At 33.9% G+C, this 19,540-nt stretch overlaps 1 protein-coding gene across 1 annotated transcript in view; it reads right to left on the bottom strand.

Moving 5' to 3' along the window:
- The window catches only part of LOC149786200 (N-acetylated-alpha-linked acidic dipeptidase 2-like), a 173,274-nt gene that overhangs the window by 72,563 nt on the left and 81,171 nt on the right, over positions 1 to 19,540 (bottom strand). Inside the window, exons 7-11 of the mRNA XM_089976557.1 lie at positions 16,327 to 16,507; positions 14,415 to 14,508; positions 10,545 to 10,631; positions 10,100 to 10,185; positions 5,236 to 5,355 (exon numbers count right to left, since the gene is read on the bottom strand). Coding sequence (XP_089832683.1) covers positions 5,236 to 5,355; positions 10,100 to 10,185; positions 10,545 to 10,631; positions 14,415 to 14,508; positions 16,327 to 16,507 — 568 coding nt within the window. The remainder of the gene's footprint in view (positions 1 to 5,235; positions 5,356 to 10,099; positions 10,186 to 10,544; positions 10,632 to 14,414; positions 14,509 to 16,326; positions 16,508 to 19,540) is intronic.

Below are 19,540 nucleotides of genomic sequence, written 5' to 3' on the forward strand. Positions count from 1 at the left end.
AGTTGGTCCTATTATAGTGGGAAATACGACTGCATTAGGTAAGTCGGTCCTATTATAGTGGGAATCATGACTGCATGAGGTAAGTCGGTCCTATTATAGTGGGAATCATGACTGCATTAGGTAAGTTGGTCCTATTATAGTGGGAATCATGACTGCATTAGGTAAGTTGGTCCTATTATAATGGGAATCATGACTGCATTAGGTAAGTTGGTCCTGTTATAGTGGGAATCATGACTGCATTAGGTAAGTTGGTCCTATTATAGTGGGAATCATGACTGCATGAGGTAAGTCGGTCCTATTATAGTGGGAATCATGACTGCATTAGGTAAGTCGGTCCTATTATAGTGGGAATCATGACTGCATTAGGTAAGTCGGTCCTATTATAGTGGGAATCATGACTGCATTAGGTAAGTTGGTCCTATTATAGTGGGAATCATGACTGCATTAGGTAAGTCGGTCCTATTATAGTGGGAATCATGACTGCATTAGGTAAGTCGGTCCTATTATAATGGGAAATATGACTGCATTAGGTAAGTTGGTCCTGTTATAGTGGGAATCATGACTGCATTAGGTAAGTCGGTCCTATTATAATGGGAAATATGACTGCATTAGGTAAGTTGGTCCTATTATAGTGGGAATCATGACTGCATTAGGTAAGTTGGTCCTATTATAGTGGGAATCATGACTGCATTAGGTAAGTCGGTCCTATTATAGTGGGAATCATGACTGCATTAGGTAAGTCGGTCCTATTATAATGGGAAATATGACTGCATTAGGTAAGTTGGTCCTGTTATAGTGGGAATCATGACTGCATTAGGTAAGTCGGTCCTATTATAGTGGGAATCATGACTGCATTAGGTAAGTTGGTCCTATTATAGTGGGAATCATGACTGCATTAGGTAAGTTGGTCCTGTTATAGTGGGAATCATGACTGCATTAGGTAAGCTGTTCCTATTATAGTGGGAAATATGACTGCATTAGGTAAGTTGGTTTTGTTATAGTGGGAATCATGACTGCATTAGGTAAGTCGGTCCTATTATAGTGGGAATCATGACTGCATGAGGTAAGTTGGTCCTGTTATAGTGGGAATCATGACTGTATCGGGTGAGTCGGTCCTATTATAGTGGGAAATACGACTGCATTAGGTAAGTCGGTCCTATTATAGTGGGAATCATGACTGTATCGGGTGAGTTGGTGCTATTATGGTGGGAATCATGACTGCAAGTGTTAAGTTGGTGCTATCACAAATATTAGTATCAAGGACTCAAACCAGTAATTCTAATTTTATACCACAGTCACATGGTTGACAGATGAGTTGAAAAGATTTTTGATAGAACTAAATATGACTGACTTGTGCAATGTTTTAATGGTGATATTTGCAAATTATCTTAATTAATTAAACTCATATATTGCACAGGTAACAACTTTAAGATTTTGGAAGTTATTTACGATATTGTTTTGCAATGTTAATGTATGTATTAGCAACATTTCTCTCATGAAATGGGTCCCTGCCAACTAGAAGAAAGAGACTGAATTGCATTATTTAGTATTTGAGTAATACAGTCATTGCTGCATTCTTTGTTTTAGTCAGTATCATACTTTAGTTCAGTCTAATCAGACTTACAAGTCTTCTTTCTACAGTCAATGGCCAGATGTTTCTTAACCAAACAATGGGTCAATTCATACAGTAAAGAAAGCAAGTTCATTACAAAAATCATTACAAAAATCATTTCAGTGACAATTATTCCCAACACAAAATTTAAAATTAGTATTAAAGCACATAACAGACACACTCTCCATGCCCTGGTTATCTCACTGGCAATGTCCAGCTGGTCCATGCCCTGATTATAAAATGTTTTTTAAGAGGTTCGAAATAAACATACACTATATGGTGGAGTTTGATCCATAAAATAAGTTCCCAATGATAAGACTGTGGTGTATATTACATGTTTGGAACAATGCATATTATGACATTCAAATACGGTGCAGGTTGAAATCTCTTTTTCTGCAGGGTTTAAGGTTGACATTGTAACTAATGTAACTAGTAAGTAGTTTTGTTCAGGCATTGGACCATTTCTGCTGTTTGTCACTCATAATAGAGTAACTACTTATCGACTGAAGTTGATAGTTCATGCTACTGGTATGTGTCAATTTCATCCCTCTATCATATTTGCTTTTTTCTTTCAGTCTTTTCATCATGCATCCCAGTTTCTTTGATCCAGCAACTTGTTTTTAAACCATTTTTGGGTTTGTAGCTGTGATGGGGAAAGGATTTTCTTTACAAAATTCTGCCAATAGCTTCTCATGGGTATGTGGTTCTTCCTGAGGTTTTCCCGGGTTCTTCCTCCACCATTAATATTGGCCACTGTGCATAGTCTATCGTGTGCTGAAATATGGCGTTAAACCCCACAACCACCATCCCCACTACAAAATTCTGCTGGTCTTTTTCTCAGCATACCTTTTGTAGATAGCAACTGGGTCTCTCTCATAGTTGTCTTTATTTTAACATACATTAGGATTAATAACCTGATGTCTTTCCCAATGTCTCCTGCTCTTGTCTTTTTCTGCCTTTCATTGAATTCAAGGTATCCTGGTTGTTCACATCTTGTTTTTAATACAATATCCGCCAACACCATTTCAAATTAAAATGTCCAGTCACTCCCCTCCAAACAAACTGCACAAAATGTTTAAACCACACTATGTTAGCATGGCTTCAGGTGCTTTCATCTCCATCAGTTTTTTGTGATAGAATGCATTCATTTCTTCATTTGTGACTGGCTGACTGTGCTGGGATTTATTCCTTAGATTTTGATTTTAAATCTCTTTGCATTGCTTGAATAGCATCTCTGGTTAAAGTAAAATTTGTGTGATTTCCACTGATGAAATTCTTGCATATTTATTTTTAGGTTGCAATCAACCAAAGTGATCGTAGTACTTCTTAAGCTACTGAATTCAAACTCAGATCCATTTTATTTCCCTAACAATGAATATAAAACTAGTTTTGATGGGGCAATTGCATGTAAGCTTCTGAATTAAATTTTTATTTCAAGAATTAAGTCAAAAGGCTTACATCATAGAGTATTTTTTTTTGTGAGTGCTTGCATCGTGCTTGCTTTCAGTAAATTTCAATATGTTATCAGGCTCATTGTGTACGAATCCATGTCTCACATGCAGGCACAGAATGATCAATTTTATGTACAATTTTTCATTTATATGTCAAGCAAATGCCTAAATTAACTCACTTTAGTTGCTTTATCATCCTGCTCCTTTCTTGACAGCATCTTTGTTTTCTCCAGAGTTGAACAGAATATTTGCCAATTTATTGCAAGACAATGAGAGGCCAAAAACAGATGTGTTGACAGGGATGACAGCAGACAACTCAGGGTGGAGCTTAATAACCTTCTTGGACTCAATATTTATTGTTTTATTTATTTAAAAACAATTTTAATTTAAATCCAAAACCACGCTTTGAAAGTACAACATAAAAACAAGATCACTATGCCTACTCATACACCATGGGCAAATCACAATTTGATACACCTATACTATGGATATATTGTACTGCTTTGTGCCAATATTTTTTTTAAATGTTATTTTTAATGTATGAGGGGCGTGTATATGTGTGTTGTTGTTGTTGCTGTAGTGTTTAACGCCATTTTTCAGCACACGACTGGCTATACATGGCAGCCAGTATTAATGGTGGAGGAAAAACCCCGGGAAAAAAAACACTGACTTATGAGAAGCTACTGGCAAGCTTTCTCACATACCCACATTGGCTGAATCTGAGACTTGAACCCATGCAGACAGAGGTGAGATGGCAATAATCTGTAACAGATAACACTTTACACCACTCGGGGCCCTCGTGTGTGTGTGTGTGTGTGTGTATGTGTGTAATGTAATGTAAATATAAATGTAATGTAATGTAATGTAATGTAAATGTAAATGTAATGTAATGTAATGTATTGTAAATGTAATGTAAATGTAAATGTAATGTAATGTAATGTAATGTAAATGTAATGTAATGTAAACGTAATGTAAATGTAATGTAATGTAATGTAATGTAAATGTAATGTAATGTAAACGTAATGTAAATGTAAATGTAATGTAAATGTAATGTAAATGTAATGTAATGTAAATATAAATGTAATGTAATGTAATGTAATGTAAATGTAAATGTAAATGTAATGTAAATGTAAATGTAATGTAATGTAAATGCAATGTAAATGTAAATGTAATATAATGTAAATGTAAATGTAATGTAAATGTAAATGTAATGTAATGTAAATAGAAATATATGGTCCTCAAAACCTATTTGATCATGAGCAAAATGCCAAAACTTAACCAAGGCAAGTAAAATGTGAAATGTAAGTCACAGTACAAACAGGGATGCATACATTTAATGATTAAACCATGAACACATGAACAGAACATGAAAAAATAAACTTAAAACAAAATTTAACTAAAATCAGTGAAGGATGAAATACGGGTCAAAGTGATCTATTTTTATGATCATGTAGAACCCATCAAAATGCATCCTCATGCCATGTTTCATGATTCCTGATATAACAGTATTTATAAAGAATGAAGGAAAAAAAATGAAATAAAAGAAAATCCTTAACCAAGAAAATTAATGTACATGTATATACAGAGTTAGCTCCTTCACCCCCACCCCCCACCAGGGAAGATGCTATGAAATGTTCCAAACTATTTTATCTATGTAGGTGGACCAAACATCAAGTATCTACACAAAACAAATTACTGAATAATGTATCAATAAGAATACAAGCAGATACATAAAATGCCATATCTGACTTTGTGGGCTTGAAAGTCCTCATTTACAGAAAGTAATGTATCTGACACTTTGTACCTAAAACTCCTCATTTGCATGAAGTACTGTATCTGACACTATGGGCTTAAAAGTCCTCATTTTCATAAAATACTGAATCTGAAACTGGGGGCCTAAAATTCCACATTTGCATAAAGTCCATGTGTTTGAAGCTCAGCATAATAAGTGCACAATGCTGATGTCATAAGCAGTGTATACTTGAAGATTAAAAAGTGCATAATATATATTCATGGATAAACAGTGTATGGTATATACTTGTACATAAACAGTGTATAGTATATATTCATATACAGGACTGATGATGACTACCTGTACCATAAACAGGACGATGATGACTACCTGTAATATAAATTCATTGTTAGATACTACTCAACAGATATTCAACTTACCTGACTGTTTCATTTTTCCCATTACCCGCGTAATTTCAGTGAGAGCTGCTGTCCCCGACAGTGGATCTATTGCTCCAAACACCCATGCATCATGGTGGTTACCTAGCAACACATACCTGTCTGAATAATAATAAAAATAATTACACTGTTTTAAACGTATTTAGTTAATAAATAGAAGAATGAAATTTTAAGATTGATTAAATAACTCATCAAAATTGTTTGATGATTATTCGACAAAACTCAATCTTATCAAAATAAATCATCAGCAACATTCAAATTCAATTACTGACATGATCTGTTTAATATAAAATCTAGCTCTAATTAGAACAAAGTATTAAGTATACCTAAATGTCCAGAGATTAGAACAAGTATTAAATATACCTTGATATTCTCAGATCAGTTACAAGTATTAAGTATAACCTGATGTATTCAGATTAGAACAAGTATTAAGTATATGCTGATGTCCACAGATTATAACTAGTATTAAGTATAACCTGATGTCCTCAGATTAGGACAAGTATTTAGTATACCCTCATGTCCACAGATTAGAACAAACTTTAATTATACGCTGATGTCCTCAGATTAGAACAAGTATTAAGTATACCCTGATGTCCTCAGATTAGAACAAGTATTAAGTATACTCTGATGTCCTCAGATTAGGACAAGTATTTCGTATACCCTCATGTCCACAGATTAGAACAAGCATTAATTATACGCTGATGTCCTCAGATTAGAACAAGCATTAAGTATACCCTGATGTCCTCAGATTAGAACAAGTATTAAGTATACCCTGATGTCCTCAGATTAAAACAAGTATTAAGTATACCCTCATGTCCATAGATTAGAACAAGCATTAATTATATGCCAATGTCCTCAGATTATAACAATTAAGTATACCCTGATGTCCTCAGATTAGAACAAGTATTAAGTATACCCTGAAGTTCATAGATTAGAACAAGTATTAAGTATAGATTAGAACAAGTATTAAGTATACCCTGATGTCCTCAGATTAGAACAAGTATTAGGTATACCATGAAGTCCATAGATTAGAACAAGTATTAAGTATAGATTAGAACAAGTATTAAGTATACCCTGATGTCCTCAGATTAGAACAAGTATTAAGTATACCCAGATGACCATAGATTAGAACAAGTATTAAGTATACCCTGATGTCCTCAGATTAGAACAAGTGTTAACTATACCCTGATGTCCTCAGATTAGAACAAGTATTAAGTATACCCTGATGTCCACAGATTATAACAAGTATTAAGTATGTCTTTGTCCTGAGATTAGAATAAGTGTTAAGTATGTCTATGTCCACAGATTAGAAGTATTAAGTATGTCTATGTTCATAGACTAGAACAAGTGTTAAGTATGTCTATGTCCTCAGATTATAACAAGTATTAAGTATACCCTGATGTCCATAGATTAGAACAAGTATTAAGTATGTCTATATCCATATGTTAGAAAAAGTATCAAGTGGGTATAAGCAAGAAAAAAGTAGGTCTATATTCAGATGCTGGAACCATGGTTCCCATGCTTTTTTAAAGATAAATTTCCAGGTCATTTCCAGGGGTTTTTTCAGGATGAAATTAAATTTTTCAAGGCTCACATATGATCATTACTGAATGGAATTAAAGAAAATTTTAGATTACAAAACATGCATTTTATTTAAAACAAAAATGTTTCTGTCTTGAGAATGCCAAAACATCTATGTCAGAAAAGATGATCATGCACTAAACCATAAAATGTATCACATGTAACAAGATCAACAACTATATATTCCAATAAATTTGCATGTAAAGAGCATCAACCCGAAACCTGTTGTTGTAGCAACAATCTGGACAGTCAGATTCATCATGCAGAGAGCACATTTCAATGTGTTAGCCACGTAATACAACAAAACCTGTGTAGTTGTTCTCAGAATAAATATATAGAGAGAATTTTGTGTTCTTTCATCTTTGCTCTTTTTATTACAAACAGTGTATGACTTTCATATAATACTTTTATTGTTATCTACAACATTTGAAATGGGGTTAATATTGATACCACATCACTACTAGATCTATGATGTCATGAATATGTGGGTTGCGAGATTTGTGTACTCATGCGACTAACAATGCTAATCACAAGTACCAGGTCAAATGTCATCAACGCCATGGTTTCATCTTGTCTTTAAGCAGATTCAAGACATAACAATGTAAAACTTGCAATTTCTGAGAAAATCAATCATTTTTAGATCAATTTCATGCACTTATGACTCGATATAAGAACATTTAAGTTTGCTAGGACATCTAGTAAGTGGCTACACTTTGCTGCCACCATGTTGGCTTCTAGTGACCATAAACTGGTTTTCAAACTTCTATGTAATAAAGGATGTCAATATTCATCAAGCTCTCTGTGAAACAACCAGTCCACTAGCTGAATCTAATCCACTGAGCATTTTGATTGCCTCAACAAATATGTTTATGGCAAGCACCAAAATGACCCATACTATAACCTCCAAATATTCTGGGCAGAGCTCGATAATTTTAACTCACAAACAATTCAGTTACGATTAAATTATGTAATTGTTTCTGGCATCAGGTGCTGGTGGAAAACTCTCAGGTTTTTCCCAACTTTCATAAATATTGCAAAATTCAAAATCTTTTCACAGTTAAGAAAACAATTATAATTTCTCCTGCCTTCATCCTGATTTCCCAGTAGTGTGGGAACCCTTCAGAACAAGCATCAAGCTGGTCTAAGTCGAGACATTAGAATAATTATCAGGTTGATCTGTATTCCGATGTTACATTGAGAAGTAGTTCTATGTCCAGACATCAGAAAAAGCATCAAGTATGTCCAGGCACAAGAACAAGCATCAAGTATGTCCAGGCACAAGAACAAGTATCAAGTATGCCTCAATTAGAAGAAGTTTCAAATATGTCTATGTCCAGTTATTAGAACAAGCATGTCCAAAATGTTAAAGTATGTATCAAGCAGGTCTATGTCAAGACATCAGGACAAGTATCAAGTAGGTCTATGTCAAGACATCAGGACAAGTATTAAGCAGGTCTATGTCAAGACATCAGGACAAGTATCAAGCAGGTGTATGTCAAGACATCAGGACAAGTATCAATTAGGTCTATGTCAAGACATCAGGACAAGTATCAAGCAGGTGTATGTCAAGACATCAGGACAAGTATCAATTAGGTCTATGTCAAGACATCAGGACAAGTATCAAGCACGTCTATGTCAAGACATCAGAACAAGTATCAAGCAGGTCTATGTCAAGACTTCAGGACAAGTATCAAGCAGGTCTATGTCAAGACATCAGGACAAGTATCAATTAGGTCTATGTCAAGACATTAGGACAAGTATCAAGTAGGTCCATGTCAAGACATCAGGACAAGTATCAAGTAGGTCCATGTCAAGACATCAGGACAAGTATCAATTAGGTCTATGTCAAGACATCAGGACAAGTACCAAGTAGGTCCATGTCAAGACATCAGGACAAGTATCAAGCAGGTCTATGTCAAGACATCGGGACAAGTATCAAACAGGTCTATGTGGAGACATCAAGACAAGTATCAAGCAGGTGTATGTCAAGACATCAGGACAAGTATCAATTAGGTCTATGTCAAGACATTAGGACAAGTATCAAGTATGTCTATATCAAGACAGGAAAAGTATCAATTAGGTCTATGTCAAGACATCACAAGTATCAAGTATGTCTATATCAAGACATCAGGACAAGTATCAAGTAGGTCTACGTCAAAACATCAGGACAAGTATCAAGTCAGATTCATCATGCAGAGAGCACGTCCAGACATTAGATCCAGTATTATGTCTATGTCCCGACCTTAGATCCAGTATTATGTCTATGTCCCAACCTTAGAACCAGTATTATGTCTATGTCCCAACATTAGAACCAGTATTATGTCTCTATGTCCTGACATTAGAACCAGTATTATGTCTATGTCCCGACATTAGAACCAGTATTATGTCTATGTATCAACATTAGAACCAGTATTATGTCTATGTCCTGATATTAGAACCAGTATTATGTCTACATTCTGACCTTAAAACCAGTATTATGTCTATGTCCCAACATTACAACCAGTATTATGTCTATGTCCCAACATTAGAACCAGTATTATGTCTCTATGTCCTGACATTACAACCAGTATTATGTCTATGTCCTGACATTAGAACCAGTATTATGTCTATGTCCCGACATTAGAACCAGTATTATGTCTATGTCCCAACATCAGAACCAGTATTATGTCTCTATGTCCCAACATTAGAACCAGTATTAAGTCTATGTCCTGACATTAGAACCAGTATTATGTTTATGTCCTGACACTAGAACCAGTATTATGTCTATGTCCCGACATTAGAACCAGTATTATGTCTATGTCCTGACATTAGAACCAGTATTATGTCTATGTCCTGACATTAGAACCAGTATTATGTCTATGTCCTGACATTAGAACCAGTATTATGTCTATGTCCTGACCTTAGAACCAGTATTACGTCTACATCCCGACCTTAGAACCAGTATTATGTTTATGTCCCAACATTAGAACCAGTATTATGTTTATGTCCCGACATTAGAACCAGTATTATGTCTATGTCCTGACATTAGAACCAGTATTATGTCTATGTACCAACTTTAGATCATGTATTAAGTTTGTCTATTTCCAAACATCAGTCTTACTATTACAATCATGTAATTGTTCTGATTGTTTTAGTGATGACGTTGTGTTTATATGCACATGTGTTTCAACCCTTTTCAATATTTGGTAGCATCAAGAAGAGTACTTTGTGATACCTTTACTAAAGATTACAAATATTAAGTATACAATTGTCAGTTTTTAAATACCTGGTTCAACCTTTCCCCTAATAACTCCAATTATATTTTCCACAGTTGCAACCTTCAGGTAATTGTTCACTGTTAATTTCACCTTCCTGAAAGACAAATGACACTAAGGTACCATCAACACTTCCACACTAAAATTTACAGCAGATAAAAAAATATATTATGTTCATATGAATATAATTCAAATGTATTACTTTGTTGTAGTAATTGAAGGTAACTGAGACCAACCTAGCTAGAAATTTGAAAATTGGCTGACATATTGAAAATGATTAATTCTAAAGTCTTGCTCCCACTGTATGCAGCAGTTGATACATACAACTTTCAAGCAACTTTCAAAAGTTGGATGCATAACAGAAGACTTATTTAAGAAGTTTATTTATTTGAGCTTACAAAATCTTGTGTGTACAGTGCTAACTGAAAAGTAACCTTTGAATATTCATAAAATTACCTGGTTGTATTGAATCCAGGACCAATCATGTATGTTATATTGAGTTTTCCTTTCCAGGTGTTAGGAGCTGGATGGCCACCCAGTTCCCTGAAATTTGCAATGATTTATTTACTATATTTAAACATGTATCACTTGTGTTCAATTGCAAATAGCTAGTGCTTTAAGCTCAACTGTAAATAGCTAGTGCTTTATGCTCAATTTCAAATAACTAGTGCTTTATACTCAACTGTAAATAGCTAGTGCTTTATGCTCAACTGTAAAAAGCTAGTGCATTATGCTCAACTGCAAATAGCTAGTACTTTGTGCCCAACAGTAACTAGCTAGTGCATTATGCTCTTCATTTCTAATAACATGATAATATTCATATAGAGGACTCTAATCCACTGATTATTATTATATAAAATCATACTTATATAATGTTCATAATGTGTGTGCAGTATACATGATAAATTATGGTAAAAGTCAACACTAATTTAAATATTATAACTTTTTAACTAAACAATCTAAGAATCACACAAGTGTTGCAAAATATAAAGACCAGCTATTTACAATCAGGTATGAACAGTCTTTATCCCATGATACGGTGTGAAGGAATCTAACAAATTTGTCCACAAACTGGATGGGTTGATATCCTTAATAAACTGTCAACATTTGAAAGAAGAGGTAAGGGCTTATCTTCTGATAAAAAATAAAGGATAACCAAATTAAAAGAAATAAACAACCAATAGCTACAATGAATGTGATCAAATGTTCCTATTAATGTCTGATTGAAAATGTATTTCCAACAATTCTCTCATTTTTACTAGAAGACAAAATAATAATTTAAAAAGTTATTTTACATATACATTTCTATTCTGATATACACCAAGAAAAATAATGGTGTGTGCAAGTTTACTCTGAAATGATAATTAGTTCAGCATAATGTATGGTATTATCTATAATGTTCATGAAAAACATGTCGAAGTTAACAAACAATATAATGTATATCTGCTATCTTTAATGCTCATGGAAATCATGTAGACTATAACAAACAGCATACTGTATATCTGTTATCATCTCTACAACGCTCATGGATAAACACCATACTGACTATAACAAACAGCATACTGTATATCTGTTATCATCTATAATGCTCATGGATAAACACCATACAGACTATAACAAACAGCATACTGTATATCTGTCATCTATAATGCTCATGGATAAACACCATACAGACTATAACAAACAGCATACTGTATATCTGTCATCTATAATGCTCATGGATAACACACAGACTATAACAAACAGCATACTGTATATCTGTTATCATCTCTACAACGCTCATGGATAAACACCATACTGACTATAACAAACAGCATACTGTATATCTGTTATCATCTATAATGCTCATGGATAAACACCATACAGATTATAACAAACAGCATAATGTATATGTCATCTATAATGCTCATGGATTAACACCATACAGACTATAACAAACAGCATACTGTGTATCTGTTATCATCTATAATGCTCATGGATAAACGCCATACAGACTATAACAAACAGCATACTGTATATGTCATCTATAATGCTCATGGATAACACATAGACTACAACAAACAGCATACTGTATATCTGTTATCATCTATAATGCTCATGGATAAACACCATACAGACTATAACAAACAGCATACTGTATATCTGTTATCATCTATAATGCTCATGGATAAACACCATACAGACTATAACAAACAGCATACTGTATATCTGTCATCTATAATGCTCATGGATAACACACAGACTATAACAAACAGCATACTGTATATCTTTTATCATCTATAATGCTCATGGATAAACACCATACAGACTATAACAAACAGCATACTGTGTATCTGTTATCATCTATAATGCTCAAGGATAAACGCCATACAGACTATAACAAACAGCATACTGTATATGTCATCTATAATGCTCATGGATAACACATAGACTATAACAAACAGCATACTGTATATCTGTTATCATCTATAATGCTCATGGATAAACACCATACAGACTATAACAAACAGCATACTGTATATCTGTTATCATCTATAATGCTCATGGATAAACACCATACAGACTATAACAAACAGCATACTGTATATGTCATCCATAATGCTCATGGATAACAAACAGACTATAACAAACAGCATAGTGTATATCCATTATTATCTCTAATGCTCAATAGATAACAAGTAAACTATAACAGCAGAGACTCAGCACTCCATCATAACACATTACTCAACATTTCAAACAATAAGTGTTTCTCATTGCTGGAAATTGATAAATACAGTCTTTTGAAAGGTCAGATGTTTTTTCAATAAGATTGGAATTTGACAAAAGATTTTTCTTGGAAGAACTAGGCCCCTTCATCATCAAACTTTATTAATACTTTGAGTAAAAAAATCTTAATCCAGACTCAGAAATATTACTCACAATTCACAAATACAGCCTTTTGATTGGTCATTGGACATTTCTGAGTAAGAATTGAATTTTATTACGAAGGAACCAGATCTTCTGTTGCACACTGTCCCAACAGATCAATGTCTACACTACTGGTTCTACTTATAATCTTAAACAAACCACATGGACACTGATACTCTAGCACAATTTGTGATGGCAAATTCAGGTCTATTCTGTTCTGAGTTGGGATTTGTGTACCATACAGAGGAAAATGTTTTATCTCTCTTGTCCCATTAAAGCTCAATTTCTTCATTATGGTCAAGGATGAATAATAAAGACAAGAAAAGTATGATCTGAACCTAACAATGTTTTTTTCAAAAAGATTTAAGCATTACAGTTTAACCAATCCAAATTAATCCATATTGCTACAAACATTAAAACTTTGATAAGAGTTAAGCAACTGAAATACAAAACATTTCTCTAAGGGCATGCTCAATCTCTTTGTACACAATTATCTTGTCTACAACCCATCATGACATTTCCCCACTTAAATAAAGATAAATACTGAAAGTTCTGTACGGTCCATGACTCAATTTCTGTACTACTTGTACTGTACCCTTTGGTCCATTGTTCAGTTTCTATACTACTTGTACTGTACTCTGGTCCATTACTCAATTTCTATACTACTTGTTCTGTACCCTATGGTCCATGACTCAATTTCTGTACTACTTGTACTGTACCCTGTGGTCCATTACTCAATTTCTGTACTTCTTGTTCTGTACCCTATGGTCCATGACTCAATTTTTATACTACTTAATATGCTGTACCCTATGGTCCACAACTCAATTTATATACTACTTATGGTTCAGTTATTTTACACTTTGTTTCCATGGTAACAAAGAAAATCCTGAATGCTGAAAGTATCAACAGGCACCTAAAGCAACAAGCTCGTCATGTGTACCAAGTTTGGTTGAAAAACCACTCTGAGTATTATGCCCAGAAATGTAAATAGACATCTTCTCTCTCCCCTTTTCCTCAATCCAGCCCCAACCCCATGCAAAAATTTGAAACAACAAAAAATTCAACTGCAAAATTTGGTCACAGATCTTCAGGTTTTATAAGTTTTATTGTATTTATCTCATGCAATCTTATAATCTCATATGCAATCCTATATTAACTGTTACTAACTATAGTGCATGGCTGTATTTCTTGACCATGATGAATTATTTTATTATATATGACAGTAGGTCAAAGATTTAAAAAACAGGCATGCCTGCATCTCTTCTTTTACAAAGGTTTGGCAAATAATAACTAAAGACGTCTTTTTCTAACTATAAGCTCCCCCCCCCCAGTTTCATCAGGCTAATCTATCATGTTTATAATAGGAAAAATAATGTAGCTCAGTGTTCATTTTTCATTGTGAAACTAAGTCTCCATTACCTTAGAAAGTGAACTGCATCCCCATATCCAATTGGTTGGCATGGAATCTTGATATTAATGATACTTTTGTCCACTGCTAGTCTGTGTGCATACTCTAAAAGATGACAAAAATATACAACACAAAGTAAAAGAAAATATTATGTATATTTAATCTGCATTATTTGTTACTTTATTTTTTTCATTTTATTATTTCATTATATGCTATTGTAATGTAACACTGCATGTTGGACTTAACCTTGTCCAAAATCAAGTTTATTTTCTACTTGGCCTGAAATATTGATTTTTGTAATTTATTCTGTAAACAACTAATAAAAAGTTAAACTGTTCTGTGTGTATGGGTTTAATATCAAGATCATTATTAATACAGGTAAACATGTTTATTTGGGTCTGGGTCTAGGTTATTGGAATTCTCCTACAATTTATCTGGTGTACCTGACATAGTTCAGGTTTATATTATAAGTTTAGCAATAAATTTGTAATTATCACAAAGATTTTATTTTGTAAACACTGAGAAGTTTCTAGAAGGTTATTTTCCATTATTGAATGTTTTTGTTTTTCTTTTTAGAAAATGTTAAACGCGACCTGAGGTATTGCAGAAGACTATATAATATTGTTACTGAAAGAATTATTTGTTGCTGCTTTAAGATCTAGCACAATTTATGTTGTATTATACATAGTGACCAGTAATTTGTTTCAGGCCGGACTTTATTACTTCAAATTATTTAACTGAAGTGATTTTTTACTCTGGAAATACAGTGCTCATAAAAAAAAAATATTCTTGGACAGATGCATTCACTGAAATATATAGTAGATCAAACCTGGAATTGTATTAATGTGATTCAACAAAAGACTGTTGGCACATCAACACTTTAGGAACTACAACAGGTACATCAACACCTTCAGCATTGGATTTAATTTGGACTTCAGCTAAATTTTATTTTTAACTTTACATTATTAGGACTTGAGTCTGTAATTCTATCATTATTTGGGATTTAATTCGCAATACCATAAGTTCCTTTTTATTACATTTTCACTTTGTATTCTTGGGAATTTAATTATTTGCTTAATTTTACCAAGTTTGTTGATTTTCATTCTTTTCTGTTACTTTTTTTAAGAGCACAGACTCGCAGCAATATTACTAAAGGTAAGCTCCCTTGTTGCAATTTTAACACCAAAAGAAATTACCACCAAGTCAATTCTCATGCCTAAGATAAAAATCTTTTATTGTTGTTGGATGAGAGTACATTTTAAAACAAGCAATTAAATTTCCATAGTTTAGGCTCAAAATTAAAGACATGTTTGAGAACAAAAATGAAAGAATGGAACCTGGTTGATAATTGAGTCAAATCTGCTTCTAAGATTTAAAAATATCTCAGTTTTTCTGAAGCAGTACCAAGAACACATTAATTTAGGAAAATTAGAAGAAGCGGAGCTAGACTGAGAGTTTTACAAAAAATAACAAAAGATCAACAAAAAATAACAAAATATCAACAACAAAAGCAATCAAGAATATCCAGGTCTCCTACATTTGTTTCCATACTTATCTGTTTACAAGCTGGAGGACAACACCACCAATAACTGTACTAACATTTGGCAAATAATGACAAAGGATATTTTTGTATGATAATAAGCCTACCCTAATTTGTTACAAATTTATTAAACTGAACTCCTGGTCTAAACAATGGAGAAATTCTGATATAACATGATTTTTGTTGGTGTTTGATCTTTGAAAGAGTTGTAATGTTTTCAAGATCAGTTTTATTTAAATGTCTTATTTCACTGATCTAATTTGAGAAATTTCAGGTGAAATTTAATACAATACACACCATGTGGAATTGGGGTGCTGGACTGTAATGGGCCCCAAACATGTATTGAAAGAAAATCCATGTTAAACATTTGGTTTAGTTCATACCTCGAGCAGGATAAAATGGTGTCAGATAGTCACCATCTCCACCAACAGTTCCACGCTGAACACCAGTATCTGGCATCCACCAGGAATGAGGGTATGTATTTGATGTTCCATTAATATTGACATCGGCTGGATCGGAGTACAATATCACACCAGAGGCATGAAACCGCTGAGCATTTAATACCTGAAATAGCATTACGGCCTTTATCAGAAGATAGTAATATTACAGCCTTTATATGAAGACAGCTATATTACAGCCATTATCAGAAGACAGCTACAGTACAACCATTATCAGAAGACAGCCATATTAGTCATTATCAGAAGAGAGTTATATTACTTATATTACAACCATTATCAGAAGACAGCCATATTACAACCATTTTCAGAAGACAGCCATATTATAGCCATTATCAGAAGACAGCCATTATCAGAAGACAGATATTATTACAACCATTATCAGAAGACAGTCATATTACAGCCATTATCAGAAGACAGCCATATTACAACCATTATCAGAAGACAGCTATATTACAACCATTATCAGAAGACAGATATTATTACAACCATTATCAAAAGACAGCCATATTACAGCCATTATCAGAAGACAGCCATATTACAGAAATTATCAGAAGATAATAAGAGCTAAGTTTTGTGCAAACACCCAGGCCTAACTGGAAAAAACATTGGCAAATAAAGTATTAGATTGCAAGACCATGAATTGCAGTTTCTGCAAGAAAATGGATATATCTAAAATCTTTAGAAGCACATTTTACTAACCTCAAATAGAAATCAAAATTAAGAGGACATTGTACCACACATAATGTCATCTATTTACTCACCTGCACTAAATATGGTAAACAATATGTAGGTGAGACAAAAAGGGAATTCTAAGTGAGAATAAAAGAAAACTTGAGGGATATCTATAATCATAAAAATTCCCGTGTCCAAACATTTGAATTTATCTGACCACAACATAGACTGTGTTAAATATTAGATAATAGAAATGGTGTCCAAACATTTTAATTTATCTGAACACAACACAGACTGTGGTAAATATTATATAACAGAAATCACTAAATCTGATCCAGAGCTCTCTAGTAGCACTATTTTTATGAAAGACAGACCTTTTTGGGATGTACCAATTACATACTCTACAGCCAGTAGAGATCAACATCTCTGTATAAATGGGAGTTCAGGCATTTTTAACATTATCAGAAGATAATCCTGTATTTCTCTTCGTTATAAATTTGAACCCATCATGACTTACCAAAGAAACAAAATGATGTGCCTAATTACAATTCTTGGACTGGTATTGATGGAATCAAATACACTGTACTTTGGTCTCACATATTTTCATAAAGGTAGCAATTTATATAGGAATTTTTGGTGATGAATTTAAAGGACCCAATGACAAATTTGTCACACGTGATATGCAGAGGTCCCCAGCCCCTTTTTCTTATTCACACACTCCTAGCAATCAAGAAAACTCAACTGTTTAATAAATCAAATTCATTACTATAATTCAGTAATACAATATTAACTGTTACACATGTTTCCTTTATATTAACCCTTAAAAACAAAATTATAAATCATAAGAATAGTTAAATAATACTAGTATACAAAAACATAGACTTAATACTTGCTCAAATCACTCTTTCATTCAAGTAAAACTGTTGTTGAAAATTGTATAAACATCTCACTGTATCCATGGATGCTTAATCCCAATGAACTACAAGACTGCAAATACTAGAACAATTGTTTGAAGCAGAATTACTAACAAAATGTTAATTTGGGGTTTAATGTCATTTTCAGCACATGATAGGCTATATTACACAGCCAGTTTCTCTCATAGAGGAAGAACCCGGAAGAAGAAAAAAAATGGAAAGAACCACCAATCTATAGGAAGCTACTGGGAAGCTTTCTCATAATCCCATACTGGCTGATTCTGAGGCTTGAACCCAAGCAAATAGAGATGAGATGTCGGTGATCTGTAAAGGTGAGTGCCTTAAGACCACACAGCAACCTGGGGCTGATTTAAACAATTCCAGCTTCCTCAAAGTCAAGATAAATAGGTCCAATTTTTCAGTCATTTTCATGTCAGCTGTAAATATTCATTGTGCTTGAATCAGACTGATTGAAGAGTTTTAAAGTCCACTAAAGCAATACACTGTAATTCATCTTTGAAGTCTTTGTTGTCCCTGATGGTCTCAATTACCTGTTGCGCATACCAGTTGTTGTATGATTTTATTTCATCTTTGTAGTTTCTTTTTGTAGTCAAGTCTAGTGAATGAAGTTGGTCTGTGTCATGAGGCAGGTACAGACAAAGGAGTGATTCCATTGTCTTTATTTGCTGTCAAGTCTTTAGTCTAGTGACTGAAGTTTTTCTGTCATGAGACAGGCACAGACAAAGGAGTGATTCCATTGTCTTTATTTGTTGTCAAGTCTAGTGACTGAAGTTGGTCTGTGTCATGAGGCAGGTACAGACAAAAGATTCCATTGTCTTTATTTGTTGTCAAGTCTAGTGACTGAAGTTGGTCTGTGTCATGAGGCAGGTACAGACAAAGGAAAGATTCCATTGTTTTTATATGTCAAGTCTAGGGACTGAAGTTGGTCTGTGTCATGAAGCAGGCACAGACAAATGAGTGATTCCACTGTCTTTATTTGTTGTCAAGTCTAGTGACTGAAGTTGGTCTGTGTCATGAGGCAGGCACAGACAAAAAGGATACCAATGTCTTTATTTTGATGTCAAGTCTAGTGACTGAAGTTGGTCTGTGTCATGAGGCAGGCACAGACAAAAGGATTCCATTGTCTTTCAATTTAGTTGGCATCTTTGCCCTCTGAGCACATAAAACAATGACACTGACTGCTGATTTCCTTGAGCAAGGAGTAGCTGGTCACATGACTGGTTCTCCTGTGGAATGGCAATATTATCCACATAACAAATCAGATTCTTCTGTGTTCCAGTGTGAAACTGTTGGAGTCACATCCCATGAGTCAGGGATAGTGCTTTAAAAAAGAGATCATACACATGCTTTAATAACCAAATGTTGTTGACTGTGTTAGCACATTCCGATGTTGAACACCTGGATGTAAAGACTGTAGGTGACTGATTTTGATAGGTGTTTGGATTGTGCTCATACCGGTGGTAGTCTTTTTAACCATACCTGTCATTTTGTTTGTTGTCAAGTCTAGTGACTGAAGTTGGTCTGTGTCATGA

This window comes from Sinohyriopsis cumingii, chromosome 12 (genome assembly GCF_028554795.1).
Source record: "Sinohyriopsis cumingii isolate HCF-2022 chromosome 12, ASM2855479v2, whole genome shotgun sequence".
NCBI lineage: Eukaryota > Metazoa > Mollusca > Bivalvia > Unionida > Unionidae > Sinohyriopsis > Sinohyriopsis cumingii.